Source organism: Ovis canadensis, chromosome 15, assembly GCF_042477335.2.
Source record: "Ovis canadensis isolate MfBH-ARS-UI-01 breed Bighorn chromosome 15, ARS-UI_OviCan_v2, whole genome shotgun sequence".
NCBI classification, from domain to species: Eukaryota; Metazoa; Chordata; class Mammalia; order Artiodactyla; family Bovidae; genus Ovis; species Ovis canadensis.
The window spans coordinates 85,245,374-85,261,568 of record NC_091259.1 but is presented as its reverse complement, the minus strand read 5'-3'; the positions used below and the strand labels follow the sequence as shown (position 1 = coordinate 85,261,568).

Below are 16,195 nucleotides of genomic sequence, written 5' to 3'. Positions count from 1 at the left end.
AAGCTAAAAATCAGTAAAACATAATAATTTCTTAATTCATTTTAAATTACTGTTCTTGATATTTAGTTATATCCAGCTCTTCATGAACCCATGGACTGCAGTGCACCAAGCTTCCTTGTCCTTCACTGTCTCCCAGTCTTTGCTCAGATTCATGGCCATTGAGCTGCTGATGCCATCCAGCCATCTCATCCTCTGTCGCCCCCTTCTCCACCTGTGCTCAGTCTTTCCCAGCATCAGGGATTTTTCCAATGAGTCATCTCTTCCCATCAGGTGGCCAAAGTATTAGAGCTTCAGCTTCAGCATCAGTCATTCCAATGAACAGTCAGGGTTGATTTCTCTTAGGATTGACTAGTATGACCTCCTTGCATCTCAAAGGACTCTCAAGAGTCTTCTACAGCACCACAGTTTAAAAGCATCAATTCTACCAATACAATATTGTAAGTAATTAACCTCCAATGAAAATAAATAAAATTTTTTAAAAAATAAAATATATAAATAAAAGCATCAATTCTTTGGTGTTCAGCCTTCTGTATGGCCTACATCTCACATCCATATATGACTATTGGAAAAACTATGCATTGACCTATGGACTTCTGTTGGCAAAGTGATGCCTCTACTTTTTAATATATATTACTAATTCCTAGATATATAGGCATTACCTCTTTCTAAGTACAGTAATAAACAAGTAATTATAGACCTTATATCCTAGTAGGAAGGTAAACTGTTAACAATAGCATAGCTGTATTAAATGCAAACATTCGTATAATCATCACAAAGTCTCTGAAGAAAGGAAAATCATAATCAAATTTTAAAATGATTTTTGCATTCTAAGTAAATTAAGCCCAATGTCAAATGACTCCTTTCATGTTGGGTGATACACTTATTTACTGAGATACAATGTTCCTTTTCCAGAGCTTCTTCATAGCATTAGTCAACTCAGAATTTCTTAGACTGTAGACTAATGGGTTCAGCATGGGGGTTATGACTGTATAGCACACATTCACAGATTTGTCCGTGGGGAAGGTCTTAGCAGGTCTCACATACATGAAAATACAGGGAACAAAGAAGCAGACAACCACAGTGATGTGGGAACCACAGGTCTGGAGGGCTTTCCGCCTCCCTTCCTGACTCAGGTTCTTCAGAGAGTGCAGGATGACTCCATAGGAGACGAGCAAGAGCAGAAACACTATAGTGCAGATCAGTCTCCCACTGGATGCATCTAAGAGGTCAATGACATAGGTGTCAGTACAGACGAGTTCCAATAAGGCGTACATGTCACACATATAGTGATCAATGACATTGGGGCCGCAGAATGGGAGCCCATAAACAGTGCTGAGTTGAATTACTGAGTGCAGAAAACCCCCAACCCAGGACAGCACCAGCAGCACAACACACACCCTCTGCCTCATGATCACCAGATAATGCAGGGCTCTCAGATGGCCACATAGCGGTCATAAGCCATCACCAGCAGAAGGAAGACCCCTGAGCCAGCAAAATTTGCTCTGCAAACAGCTGGGTCATGCAAGATTCAAAGGATATGATTTTTTTCCCCCAAAGGATAAGTCTGAAATCAATCTGGGCATAGTAGAAGAAGAATAAGTGACATCCATAAGTGATAAGCTAGCAAGAAAAAAGTGCATCGGTGAGTTCAAGGTCTTATTGACAGTTACAGCAATGATAATGAGAAAGTTGTCCAGTACAGTCAAAATGTAAAAGACCAGAAACATAACAAAAAGGATTTTTTGCTCCTTTGGATTCTTTGTAAGGCCCAAGAGGACAACGTAAGATCTATTTTTCCTTGGTTCCATCTAGTTCTTACAAGAGCTGAGTTTGTGTATTAGAAGCAGTTTACCTATAAAACAAGGGTGGGGGGAGAATTAAATGTTTAATTTTTTAATTTATCCATTCAAGAGAAGAAAGTGAATGGTGTACATTTCGGGTCCAATATGTCAAGGACATTCTAATTACCAGCTTGAAAAAGCCATAGACGCCTACCCTCAGTGACATGACACACAGTAAGGAATCAGGCAATCCCAGCCATCTCATGAATATTCACACAGTGCTAACAGTCACAGCATAGGTGTATATCAAACGAGAATCAGAGAAGACTTCCCAAAGGAGTCAATGCTTCAGCTGGGTCTTTTTTTTTTTTTTTTTTAATGAGAGAATAAAAAAAGATGGGAAGAGAATTCCATGAAAAGGAGCACCATTTATAAAGTCACAAATGTGTAACACCTCTTAAGGTAATTTGCATAATCAATATGAGTAGACCAAACTATGAATAGAAGATCCCTGTCTTGAATTGTCTCAGACCTCAGTGATACATCTTAGGTCTTCAGGTGGATATTTCCCTTTTCCTGACCAATAAATGCTGCAGCAATCTAATTTTGTGTCTCCAGCCCACCTCTCTCCCTTAATTTTCAAATTTATATATGCAACATCTCTAGTTTTTGACATCCCGTTGATTGGCAATTTAGTATTTATAAAACTAGCTTTTAAATTTTCCATGAAAAAACATAAGCAGTTCCTATACAAAATTTAAAGAGGCATTCTCTATTTATCTCATTAAATATTATCATTTTCCATGCTATTGTCCTGACAAAAAAATGCAGTCCTCTACACTTGACACTCTCATAAAACTTTATTAAATCCTGTTGTCTCTACTTTCAAAATTTATCACTAATTTTTCATTCCCTTCTTAATTTTTTCCTGGTCTGCTGCAGTACCCTCCTACCAAGTTTTCTTGTGTTTATTCTCCAAAAATTAATCCTCCTAAAGCAGCTCAAATTGTCTTTTTCAGTTTTATTCTGATGATATCACTCTATTGCTAAAAACTGCTACAGTATATTCCAATCATGCACTCATAGTCTAATGTATCATATTTAATATTTACAATAACAAGAAATGCAATTGCCATTTTATAATTGAAGAATCTAATACTCAGAACATCATTTATTTTCCCAAAATCACACATTTCTAATTGATATATCTAGAATTGAATCTACATTTGTTTGACTTCAAAGTAATTTAGTTTCTTACAGAAAGAAAGTCATACAACTGTAAGCCTGGTTCTCATTATTTTCTGTTAGTCTTATCTTGTGGAGGTTTGATCAGAATCTAAGGATGATTTGAAGTTATTCATAAACACTTGAAATTGTTTTTCATCCAGTTTGATGACAGAGTCCAAATGCTGCCTTAATTACTTGAGTTTATTTCATTTGGCAGTCTGTCCTTTTTCTTTACTAAGTCTTCTGATCATTCAGAAGTTCATTTTTATATAAAATATAGATTATTTGAAAGGAGTTCCATGGCACACAGAAAAAAAAATGGTTTATCACATCAGGAAATGTATCAAAATGACCAGCTAATCCTCCATATTCATAGAAAACATAGATATCAACTAGCCATTTCCTAGGGAAGTTTTTTACAACTTATTTCCGACTAACATCAAAACGAAAAATAGCGTTTGAATGTTTAGCTCTTCTTACACTCACGTTAACATGGACAGACTAGTTGACTTGACTTCAGATTTCGAAAGACTGCTGTGATTTTTTTGTCATGATTTAAGTGTAAGAAATGACCTCATGAAAACTGTATGACAGTCACTAAGTGGATAGCATCTTCTCCTTGTTAAGGGTGAGATTACGGAATATTTCATCCCTTCCAGCTGAATTTATCATGGAGTCTTGGAATTGGAATGTGTCCAAGACTGATTCTTGCTTTAATACATACACTGGAATTTTCCACAAAGTAGTTAAAGAACATCTATAGGTAAAGATATTATTAGACCAAACTTCATATTAAATATCATAGTGGTGCAACATGGAAAAATAGCTTCAGAATCATTATGAGACTACTGCCAATCAAGAATAAATCAATCCAATCATTTTGTCCCAGTGAACTTGTTTGTTATATATTTCCTGCACCTGGCAGAGGAAGATTTTCCATTCTTTTATTTACTACTCAATATTCTCAGCTTGGCAATAAGTAGTTCATGATCTGAGCCACAGTAAGCTTCCAGTCTTGCTTTTGCTGACTGTACAGAGCACAAAAAAAAAATTCTTAACTTTTAAATTTAAATTAAATTTTAATTTTAATGTTAAAACTTCTTAAATAGAAGAAGGGAGGGAAACCACAGGATAATTCAGTTATGACCTAAATCAAATCCCTTATGATTATACAGTGGACATGACAACTAGATTCAAAGGATTAGATCTGATAGAGTTCCTGAAGAATTATGGACAGAAGTTCATGACACTGTACAGGAGGCAGTGATCAAGACCATCCCCAAGAAAAAGAAATGCAAAAAAAGGCAAAATGGTTGTCTAAGGAGGACTTACAAATAACTGAGTAAAGAAGAGCAGCTAAAAGCAAAGGAGAAAAGGAAAGATATACCTATTTGAATGCAGAGTTCCAAGGGATAGCAAGGAGAGATAAGAAAGTCTTCTTCGGTGATCAGTGCAAAGAAATAGAGGAGAGCAATAGAATGGGAAAGACTAGAGATCTCTTCAAGAAAAGTAGAGATACTAAGGGAGTATTTCATGCAAAGATGGTCACAATAAAGGACAGAAATGGTATGGACCTAACAGAGTTGGAAGATATGAAGAAGAGGTGGCAAGAATACACAGAAGAACTATACAAAAATGATCTTCATGACCCAGATAATCACGATGGTTTTGTGACATTCTCCTAGAGCCAGATATCCTGGAATGCGAAGTCAAGTGGGCCTTAGAAAGCATCACTATGAACAAAGCTAGTGGAGGTGATGGAATTCCAGCTGAGCTATTTCAAATCCAAAAAGCTGATTCTGTTAAAGTGCTGCACTCATATGCCAGCTATTTGGACAACTCAGCAGTTGCCATAGGACTGGAAAAGGTCAGTTTTCATTCCAAGCCCAGAGAAAGGCAATGCCAAAGAATATTCAAACTACCGCCCAATCCACTCATCTCACATGCTAGCAAAGCCATGCTCAAAATTCTCCAGGCCAGGCTTCAACAGTATGTGAACTGAGAACTTCCAGATGTTCAAACTGGATTTAGGAAAGGCAGAGGAACAAGAGATCAAATTGCCAACATGCGCTGAATCACCAAAATAGCAAGAGAGTTCCAGAAAAACATCTACTTCTACTTTATTGACCATGCCAAAGCCTTTGACTGTGTGGATCACAACAAACTGTGGGAAATTCTTAACAGATGGGAATACCAGACCATCTTACGGGTCTCCTTAGAAATCTGTAGGCAGGTCAAGAAGTAACAGTCGGAACTGAACATGGAACAATGAACTGGATCAAACTGCAAAAGGACTGAGTCAAGGCTGCATATTGCCACTCTGTTTATTTAACTGAAATGCAGAGTACACCACACGAAATGCTGGACTGGATGAAGCACAAGCTGGAATCAAGATCGCCAGGAGAAATATCAATAACCTCAGATATGTAGATGACACCACCTTTATCGCAGAAAGCAAAGAATTAAAGAGCCCCTTGATGATAGTGAAAGAGAAAAGGGAAAAGGCTGGCTGCAGCTCAACATTCAGAAAACAAAGGTCATGGCATTCAGTCACATCACTTCATGGCAAATATATTTGGGAAACAATGGAAACAATGACAGACTTTATTTTCTTGGGCTCCAAAATCACTGCAGATGGTGACTGCAGCCATGAAATCAAAAGACACTTGCTCCTTGGAAGAAAAACTATTGCCAACCTAGACAGCATATTAAAAAGCAGACATTACTTTGCAGACAAAGGTCCATCTAGTCAAAGCTTTGGCTTTTCCAGTAGTCATGTATGGATGTGAGAGTTGGACTATAAAGAAAGCTGAGCGCAGAAGAACTGATGCCTTTGAACTGTGGTGTTGGAGAAGACTCTTGAGATTTCCTTGCACTGCATGGAGTTCCAGTCCACTCTAAAGGAAATGAGTCCTGAATATTAATTGGAAGGACTGAGGCTGAAGCTCCAATACTTTGGCCACCTGATGTGAAGAACTGACTCATTTGAAATGACCCTGATGCTGGGAAATATTGAAGGCGGGAGGAGAGGGGACAACAGAGGATGAGATGGTTGAATGGCATCACTGACTTGATGGACATGAATTTGAGTGAGCTTTGGGATATGCTGATGGACAAGGAAGGCTGGATTGCTACAGTCCATGGGGTGGCAATGAGTTGGACATGACTGAATGACTGAACTTAACTGAACTTATTCTCAGCTTAAAATTTTGTTAGAAATATAAAATTATATCAGAAAACACAACTAAATGTGTTAGCATTTTAGAGATAAAAGCTAATTATTTATCCAATTATTAATTTTTAAAGTAATTAACCTCCAATTAAAATAAATAAATTTATATTTTAAATAAATAAAGGTTAGGACACCTGTGTTATGCCAGAAATTGTACGTTGAGTGAGGGCCCAGCAATTTCTAAAATCTGTCAGAAAATCATGCAAAATTTTTCTCCTGCATGGATGTTATTTATTTATGATTAAGACATATGGGGTGGGAGGTGGGAGGGGGGTTCAGGATTGGGAACTCATGTACACCCATGGCTGATTCATGTCAATGTATGGCAAAACCAATACAGTATTGTAAAGCAAAATAAAGTAAAAATTAAAATTAAAAAAAAAGAAACAGTTTAATAAAGTAGTTTTATCCTTTTCACTTCTTATAAGTTAAGAAATAGGGTAGTGTGGCAGAAAAGAAGAGGGAAAATTCTACTATGGATAATGTAACCAGAGATGATTTTTCTTTAAAGGATATGTTTGAGATGAGATTGAAAGGATAGAAACGAATACCATCAGAAGCACTGTTACAGAAATGATACCAATGAACAAAGCAGAACAGATTCACAGACGCAGAGAACAAACTTATGGTTGTCAGCGGAGAGCAATGTGGGAGAGAGAGTTAGGAAGACTGAGATCCACGTGTTCAAACCACTTCATTTAAAGGGGATAACCAACAAGGTCCCACTGTACAGTATAGGAAACTCCGTTCAGTGTTTTGTGGCAGACCGAATGGGAAAGGAGTTTGGGGAGAATGGATACATGTTTCCATGACTGGGTCCCTTTGCTGTCCACCTAAAACCATCACAACATTGTTCCTGGCTGTGCCTTCATTTTCAGTCACTTCAGTCACGTCCAGTTCCTTAAGAACCATGGACTATAGCCACCAGGCTCCTCTGCCCACGGCATTATCCAGGCAAGAATGCTAGAGTGGGTGCCATGTCGTCAAGGAATCTTCCTAACCCAGGAATTGAACCCTGTCTTCTGAGTCTCCTGTACTACAGGTGGATTCTTTACCACTGAGCCACTGGGGACACTCATTAATTGGCTATACACCAGTATAAAACAAAAAGTTTTTAAATAAAGAAGCACTATTACAGAAAGTAAAACTAAATTTTAAAAGTGAGATAATTAATAAAATTATCTTACTCTCAGTGTTGACAGGAGCTATACTTAGAAAACTCTAAAATTTTCACAAGAATTTTTATGGCAATACTATGTTAAAAAGGGCTTGTGAGAGTGTGCCCTCTTCATCCATATTTTAATGGGAAAGTTTCCAGTCTTTCAAAGTTGAGGATGATGTTAGCTGTGATCTGTAAATATATGAACTTTATTATGTCAAGGTACACTCCTTCTATTTCCAATTTGTTGAGATTTTATGTGAAATAGTATTGAATATCTATATCGCCATGAACAACCAGGAGAAATAAAGAAAATAATTCCACCTACAAGCACGTCATAAAGAATAAAATACCAATACAATATTGTAAAGTAATTAGCCTCCAATTAAAATAAATAAATTTAAATTAAAAAATAAATAAAAGACATTTTTCGAGTTTCTTTTTTTTTATTTTTTAAATTTTAAAATCTTTAATTCTTACATGCATTCCCAAACATGAACTCCCCTCCCACCTCCCTCCCCATAACATCTTTCTGGGTCATCCCCATGCACCAGCCTCAAGCATGCTGCATCCTGCATCAGACATAGACTGGCGATTCAATTCACATGATAGTATACATGTTAGAATGTCATTCTCCCAAATCATCCCACCCTCTCCCTCTCCCTCTGAGTCCAAAAGTCCGTTATACACATCTGTGTCTCTTTCCCTGTTAAAAGACATTTTTCATTTTCAAAAGAAAGAATAAAATAGTTAAGAAAAACATAACCAAAGAGACAAAAATCTTGTAAACTGAAAACTGCAAAATGTTAGAGAACACACACCCATATATGGAAAGAATTTTATGAATTGGGTTATTTAATAGCATTAAGATGTTAATATGACTGTAAGTGACCTACAGATTCAGTGCAATCCTTATGAAAACCCCAAAAATGTTTTTGGCAGAAATAGAAAAATTCATGCCAAGACTCATATGGAATCTCAAGGACTCCAATTTTTTCCAAGACAATCTTGAAAAGGAAAGAGAAAATGTTCAGTCCAATATTTCCTGATTCTACAACGTTACGCAAAACAATGGTAGTCACAGCACCAGTTTTGGAATAAAGACAGACAACAAACTAAGGGAATTAAGAGAGTCTAGAAATAAACCTTTTACATGTGCTTAGATAATTTTCAACAAGGGTGCCAACAGCATTTAATGGGGAAAGGATATTACACTGAGTGAAAAAAGGCAATCAAAAATAAATAAATAAATGATTCCACTTTACATGAGGCACTTAAAGTAGTCAAGTTCATAGGAAGTAGAATGGTGATTGCCTGGGGCTCACTGAGTGGAAATGGGAAATTTTATTTAATAGCTGTGGAATTTCAGTTTGGAAAGCTGGAAATGTTCTGCTGATGATAGACAGTGATATTGTTTGCATAACAGGGTGAATTAAAGCCACTTTAATATGGTTAAAATTTAAAATTTTGTTATGTATGTTTGACCACAATTTTAAAAATAAGTTTAAGTACTAAGGTAATAGGAGCTTTCCCTGTGGCTCAGTGGTAAAGAATCTGCCTGCAATGCAGGAGACTCAGGAGACACGGGTTCAATTTCCAGGTTGGGAAGATCCCCTGGAGGAAGGCATGGCAACCCACTCCAGTATTCTTGCCTGGAGAGTCCCATGGACAGAAGAATCTGGTGGGCAAGTGCCCACAGGGCTGCAAAGAGTCGGATCAGACTGAAGAGACTTGGCATGAACATACACCACTTTTGAAAAGCCTGGAGCAAAAAGCAGAGGGTCTGGAGAAAAGTAGGGTACTGTGCATGCCCCCTGCACACAGTACTACCTAAGGAGTTGTTTGTCCTTGCTGCCCCCTGCTGCAGCAGGGACCCCAACAAAGCCTTGCCTGAATTTCTTGTCTGGTCTCTAATCAATTTCTATTGATTAAGGAGGTCAAGAACCCTGGGTAGTAACAAGGACACCAGCTCAGAACCCTCTGGGACCTGCAACCACTCAAACAACACAAGTTCTGGGGCCCCTGACCCCACAGCCAGGGACTCTGGGACTTTGCTCCACTACCAGTGGGCTAGCCCTAAACCCAGGTCCTGGTCTCACCCACCAGTGGGCAAGCATCAGCCCCAGGACCCACTGGGCCAAAGCCCCACCCACCAGACCGTGGCCCTGATGCCAGCCCAGTCAATCCCAGCCCACTCACCAGCAGGCCAGCACCACCCAGGACACCCTGGCCTGACCATTCCACCAACCAGCAAAATGACACCAGCTCCAGGACACCTTGCTTTGTGACTAGCCAGAAAGATATATGTGTACAATAGCAAAAAGTGTCATTTTTTTCAATATAAATTTATTTAATTGGAGGTTAATTTTTTGCCATATATCAACATGAATCCGCCACAGGTATACACGTGTTCCCCATCCTGAACACCCCTCCCTCCTCCCTCCCCATACCATCTCTGGGTCATCCCAGTGCACCAGCCCCAAGCATCCAGTATCACACATCAAACCTGGACTGGTGATTCATTTCATATATGATATTATTAGACAATTATTTCATAAAAATCAGCATGGAAAAGATCAACAATTAAATGAATAGATAAAAGAGATTAACAGACAATTCTAGGGAAAAAATACAAATTACATCAAACAAGTGAAAAGATGTCCAAATCCAATTATATCAAAAGGATTTGTGGTAAATTATAAAACCAAATTTAAAATAAATTTAATCTATCATATGCCATCAGTATTTATTAGGACTGATTTTGAGAATGTGGACAAAAATATTCTCACAGACTGTGGACAGGAGTGTAGCTGTTTGTACAACTTCAAAGATGGCAATAGCTATGACCATCAATATTTTAAATAAGTGTATTACCTGAGCATTGATTCAGACACAACACATATATCAACAACTTCACTTCCAGGAGCTCATACTGGCACACATTCAAAAATAGATTTTTATTGCAAAATTACTTTTCATAGAAAAAGTTTAGGAACAACATGAAAAAGAATGGAAACAATTTCAGTATGTCTCTATAAAGGAGTATGATGTAGTATGAGAAAAATTAAGGATTAGATCTAAATGGACTACTAGGAAAATACTTCACAGCTGTTACTAAAAAAGCAAAGTTTACCTACACAGAAAAAAAAAAAAAACATGTATTTGAATACAATTGCTTTTACATAGATTATTACCAGATGGATCTTAAGAAATAGAGTGCCACTGCAGACGTAGACTAGAAAATACATTGAGAGATAAATAGGAAATGTATTCTACACTTTCTCCCATTTTGTATGATTTTCACTTTTACTATTTATTATTATCTATTTCACTTCAATTGTTTAAAAAAATTAGAGTTATGTGAAAAGTTTGTATATAATGCAACTGAAATTTTATAAACAACACAGAGTATATAGCATTAAATACTTTAAATAGCATAATAAAAAGAATAACTTAAAAGATAAGAATCTAACTAAAAATAAATACTGTCTGGAAAAAATTTAAAAAGGAAAAATGCATAAATTGGTTAAAAATTGGTGTAACTATATAAAATTTCCTCACTAATCTGTTACATGATATTGGCTCCTTCAATATAAGCCTTACACCTTTCTAGGTACAGTGATAACAAAATATTACAGACCTTACATTCTACCATGGAGAGAAACTATTCATGTTATGAACAGCACAGTTGCATGGTTATAGCATAACTTTTTGTATTATAATTATAAATTCTTTGAAGAAAAAGAAATCAGCATCAGATCTGAGAAAGCTACTGAATTCCAAGGAAGTGGTCTCTGATGTCAAATGCCCCCCTTCATGGTGGCCGATGCCCTTTTTTATCATAAAATGCCATGTTCCTTCTCCAAAGCTTATCCATAGCATTTGTCATCTCTGAGTTTCTCAGAGTGTAGATTAATGGGTTCAGCATGGGGGTTATGACTGTGTAAAACACGCTCAGTGATTTGTCAAAGGGGAAGGTCTTAGCAGGTCTCACATACATGAAAATACAGGGAACAAAGAAGCAGACAACCACAGTGATGTGGGAACCACAGGTCTGGAGGGCTTTCCGCCTCCCTTCCTGACTCAGGTTCTTCAGAGAGTGCAGGATGACTCCATAGGAGACGAGCAAGAGCAGAAACACTATAGTGCAGATCAGTCCTCCATTGGCCACAACTAAGATGCCAATGACATAGGTGTCAGTACAGACGAGTTTCAATAGAGGGTACATGTCACAGAAAAAATGATCAATGACATTGGGGCCACAGAATGGGAGCCCAAAAATAGTGCTAAGTTGAATAATTGAGTGCAGAAAACCTCCAACCCAGGACACCACCAGCAGCACAACACATACCCATTGCCTCATGATCACCAAGTAATGCAAGGGCTTACAGATGGCCACATAGCGGTCATAGGCCATCACCAGCAGAAGGAAGACCTCCGATCCACCAAAAAAATGCTCTGTAAAGAGCTGGGTCATACAGGATTGGAAGGATATGGTATTTTTCCCCACGAACAAGCTTGAAATCAGTTTGGGAGAAATAGATGAGGAATAGATGACATCCATAAATGATAAGCTAGCAAGAAAAAAGTACATCGGTGAATTCAGGGTCTTACTAAATGTTACAGTCACCACAATAAGCATGTTGCCCAACATGGTCAAAATGTAGAAGAATAAGAACATAACAAATAGGACTTTCTGCTCCTTTGGATTCTGTGTGAGGCCCAGGAGGACAAAGTGAGTCACATTGCTTCTTGGTTCCATCTATTCCTTATAGGTGCTGACTTCAGATAAGAGGAACAGTTTACCTATAAATCAAATCAAACAATTAAAAACACCTTTACATTGATTATAAGCTTAATGTACTTTATTCACTCAATGTGTTAAACCTGACATTAGGATCATAAAGTCAAATAAGAATGTTTCCCTAGTCTCAGTGATTAGATGTATAATGAGGGGTCAGACCCTACCAACTAATTTTATAAGTGTCACTATAAATATATTCATGGATAAGTGTTCACATTTCCAGAATATCTATAATCAACTCTGGATCTGGGAAGGTTTCTCAAAGTAAACAATACTTCAGCTGAGTTTTATAGGAAAAGTGAGATAATAAGAGATAAATAGGGAACTCCATGAAAAGATGAACCAGGTATAAAATCACAAAAGTGAAATATTTAAGTAAAGAATCACTTAAGGTAACTTACACATTCAAAGTGGAAAATTTAGGAATAAATATGCGTATGCAACTATCTAATTGACATATCCAGATATCAATTTAATCTTTATTAAAATAAATTTTAATCATATTTATTAATACATTTGCGATATTCCACAATTAACCTACTCCTTCCTAAATGTTCTCCATCTCATTATGTGGTAAAGAATACTTTAATAAAAGGAAATATTAACATTGTAAGAATACCTATCATTTTTATGCCAAACTATATGTTAGATGTTATCTCCATGCTTGGACCTCTCAGATGGCTCAGTGGTAAAGAATCTCCCTCCAAGCAGGAGACAGGGGTTCAACTCCTGGGTTGGGAAGATCCCCAGAAGGAAAGGGCAACCCACCCCAATATTCTTGCCTGGGAAATCCAACGGACAGAGAAGCCTGGTGGGCTACAGTCCGTGGGGTGGCAAAGATTTGGATATGACTTAGGGATAAACAAATCATGCTTACACTGATGTTTCATATCTCCATATGTATAAGTGCACATACTCTGTGCACTTATAAAATCACATTTAATGTATAAAATTTAGTCTTCACAGTAAGAAATATTAACTTCCTTTTTTAAAGAAACAGGCTTATTATATTTGATTTTCTCAAAATCATACATTTTTCAGTGAGAGAAACTGAATTTTAAACTAGTTCACTGCAGAAATCTTGTGATTCCTGGAAAAGGTTTTCAACTTTTCAATTCTTATAAATTCAAGTTTGCGATTTCCTACATAGTAAATAAATTTACACAATTGAAAAATCTGGCATCTACTATTAACTGTTATAAATTTTCCTTTTGGGTTCCTGTTCACAGCCAGCAAGTAGCCCTTTCAACTATTTCGTAAAGACATAGAAATGTCTTCAATCCAGTGTGAACACCCAGGACAAAATTCTGCATTATTCCTAAAAATATATTTGGTTTCACATGACTATGTCAGCCCCTAAACATCCATCAACAAAGGAATGGATAAAGAATATGGAATATTATAAAAAATGAAATAGTGCCATTCACAGAGATGTGGATGGACCTAGAGACTCTCATACAAAGTGAAGTAAGTCCGAAAGAGTAAAACAGACATTGAATAATATCACTTACATGTGTAATCTAAAAAATGCTGCTGCTGCTGCTGCTAAGTCGCTTCAGTCGTGTCCGACTCTGTGCAACCCCATAGACGGCAGCCCACCAGGCTCCCCCGTCCCTGGGATTCTCCAGGCAAGAACACTGGAGTGGGTTGCCCTTTCCTTCTCCAATGCATGAAAGTAAAAAGTGAAAGTGAGGTCGCTCAGTCGTGTCCGTTCTTAGCGACCCCATGGACTGCAGCCCGCCAGGCTCCTCCGCCCATGGGATTTTCCAGGCTAGAGTACTGGAGTGGGTTGCCATTGCCTTCTCCGTATTAACTGCTAGGCCTGCTTATTCGGAAGAATAATTGCCTTCCTTCCAGCTTCCACTTCCAGTAAGATGTTCTTCATTTCATTTGAGACTTCAAACATCATATTTCTAGCAATGTAATATAATTTCTGGTTTCATATATATATTTCTCTCAGATGATACATGCTTTCTCTGCAGCCCTCCTTGTTCTCTTCTTGGAACATTGAGATCACCTATTATTGTTTGTATTTCTACCAACTGTAGCTTAAAGGCAATTTAGGATTTTTCTATCAGGCAGCCCAAAACTCAGCATCTACCCACTACCCAATCTCAAAGCCACTTGCACATTTTTTGGTATTTAGTGTATTCTTTGTATCAATATCTTTACTAGTTTGCTAGAGCTTTTATAACAAAACAAAAACTGGGTTGAATTAAAAAATGGAAATTTATCACTACACCAAATTCTAAATCAAGGTGTCAACAGTATTGGTTATTTCTAACGGCTATGAGAAAAGGACTTGTTCCCTGCTTATTTTCCTTGGCTTAAAGACGACCGGATTTAAGTTCACATGGTCTTCTCCATGTAAGCCTATCTGTATCTGAATTCCCCTTTTAATAAGAAAACCAGTCTTGCTGCATTAAGGCTCACCCTAGTGATCTTATTTTAAATAAATTACCTCCGTAAAGAACCCATTTCCAGATAAGCTCACATCCTCTCGTTTTAAAGATTAAAGACACCAACATATAAATTTTAAGAGTACACAAAGTGACCATAACTGTGTCCTCAGCTCTATCATATAAGCCATAATAATTACTGTTCCAGATATTGCCTCCCCAAGCTCATGTATTACAATTCTCCATATTCACTCGGCTCAAGACTTTATATTAGCCCTCAGATAGGCAAGTTGCTTTCCCATCTCTATAGTTCCGTTTATCCTTTTGTAGAATGTAATTTCAGAGATCAGAAACATTTTACCTCTAAGCTGATGGAACATATTATAGAATGGTACAACTACTTACTGTTTACCAGCTACTTAACCTTGTGTTACATTTTTCAGATAATGTAAACTCAGAGACATCTCAGAGTGTCTACTAACTCATTAATGGTCAGGCTCTATACCAGGAGTGATACTATCAGAGAACAAAAGTAGGAGTGTAACTGTGGAAGCATCTTTTCATTAACACTCTCCTTCTTTTCCAGATAAGGATACCTCTTGAGGTTAAAAGATGGCTCCTGACTTCATTTAATTTTTTAACCTTTTCATGACAAATATCATATAAGTCTTAACCAGCCATGTTCTGATCTTGTTCCACTTGATACTCAGTGATATTGAACATCCCTTGAGGAGGTTTCCATTTAGCAAACTGTTATATTTGATCATAAATGTCTCTTTGTACTCCAGAGACCAGTTTATATGACATGAAAGCCAAAAGCCTTATGAAACTGGGTTTTAGATGAACTTCATCATTAATATGTGTGAATCAAATGTCTGTACAATTCTTCTCTTAGAAAATATATATCATTTTTATCATGAAAGATATTTCAAAGCCTGTAACATAAGGACAGGGAGGCCTGGCGTGCTGCAATTCATGGGGTCGCAAAGAGTCGGACATGACTGAGCAACTGAACTGAACTGAACTGAACATATACTTTTATAAATCTAGGTGTAATACTTTAAATAAGTGAGTCACCACTCTGAGTCATAATTTCCATAATTGTAAATGAGATTTTGATAGATACTTGAGTTTTTGTGAGTATCTAGTGGGCTACATATACATATGTACCAAAGTTCTTGAACCAACATGGATAATCAATCTTCACTTTTTTTTTTTTTAAATATCAGACCCAGAGAGATGTTATGGGGAGGGAGGTGGGAGGGGGGTTCATGTTTGGGAACGCATGTAAGAATTAAAGATTTTAAAATTTAAAAAATAAAAAAAATAAAATAAAATAAAAAATAAAATAAAATATCAGAAATTCAATTTAAGCATATCAGCAAGCTTATACCCCTCTGAAATGTAAAACATGGTGAGAAAACAATCATTTTTATTCAACTGTTTTCAGTAATATACACCAAAATATCTTAATGAAAAGAAATACCAAGACTAGAAGAACATCTATAATTTCACTTGTTATGTAAAATTTTGTTCAAATGTTACATCCATATATATTTACAAAATCAGATACACACATGCATATATAAAAAC

The 16,195-nt window shown here is 37.0% G+C and overlaps 1 protein-coding gene and 1 pseudogene across 1 annotated transcript; both read right to left on the bottom strand.

The window, feature by feature from the left end:
• Nucleotides 1–884: 884 nt before the first annotated feature.
• LOC138421019 (olfactory receptor 4A47-like) lies at nucleotides 885–1,808 on the bottom strand (annotated as a pseudogene).
• Nucleotides 1,809–11,213: 9,405 nt separating this feature from the next.
• LOC138421018 (olfactory receptor 4A47) lies at nucleotides 11,214–12,161 on the bottom strand. Its single transcript, XM_069554742.1, has one exon. It carries the CDS (start codon nucleotides 12,159–12,161, stop codon nucleotides 11,214–11,216), a length of 948 nt encoding a protein of 315 aa, XP_069410843.1.
• Between the last annotated feature and the right edge of the window lie 4,034 nt (nucleotides 12,162–16,195).

Bases quoted from the DNA above. Each gene is read 5' to 3' on its own strand.
- LOC138421018 (XM_069554742.1), bottom strand. From the start codon at position 12,161: ATGGAACCAAGAAGCAATGTGACTCACTTTGTCCTCCTGGGCCTCACA.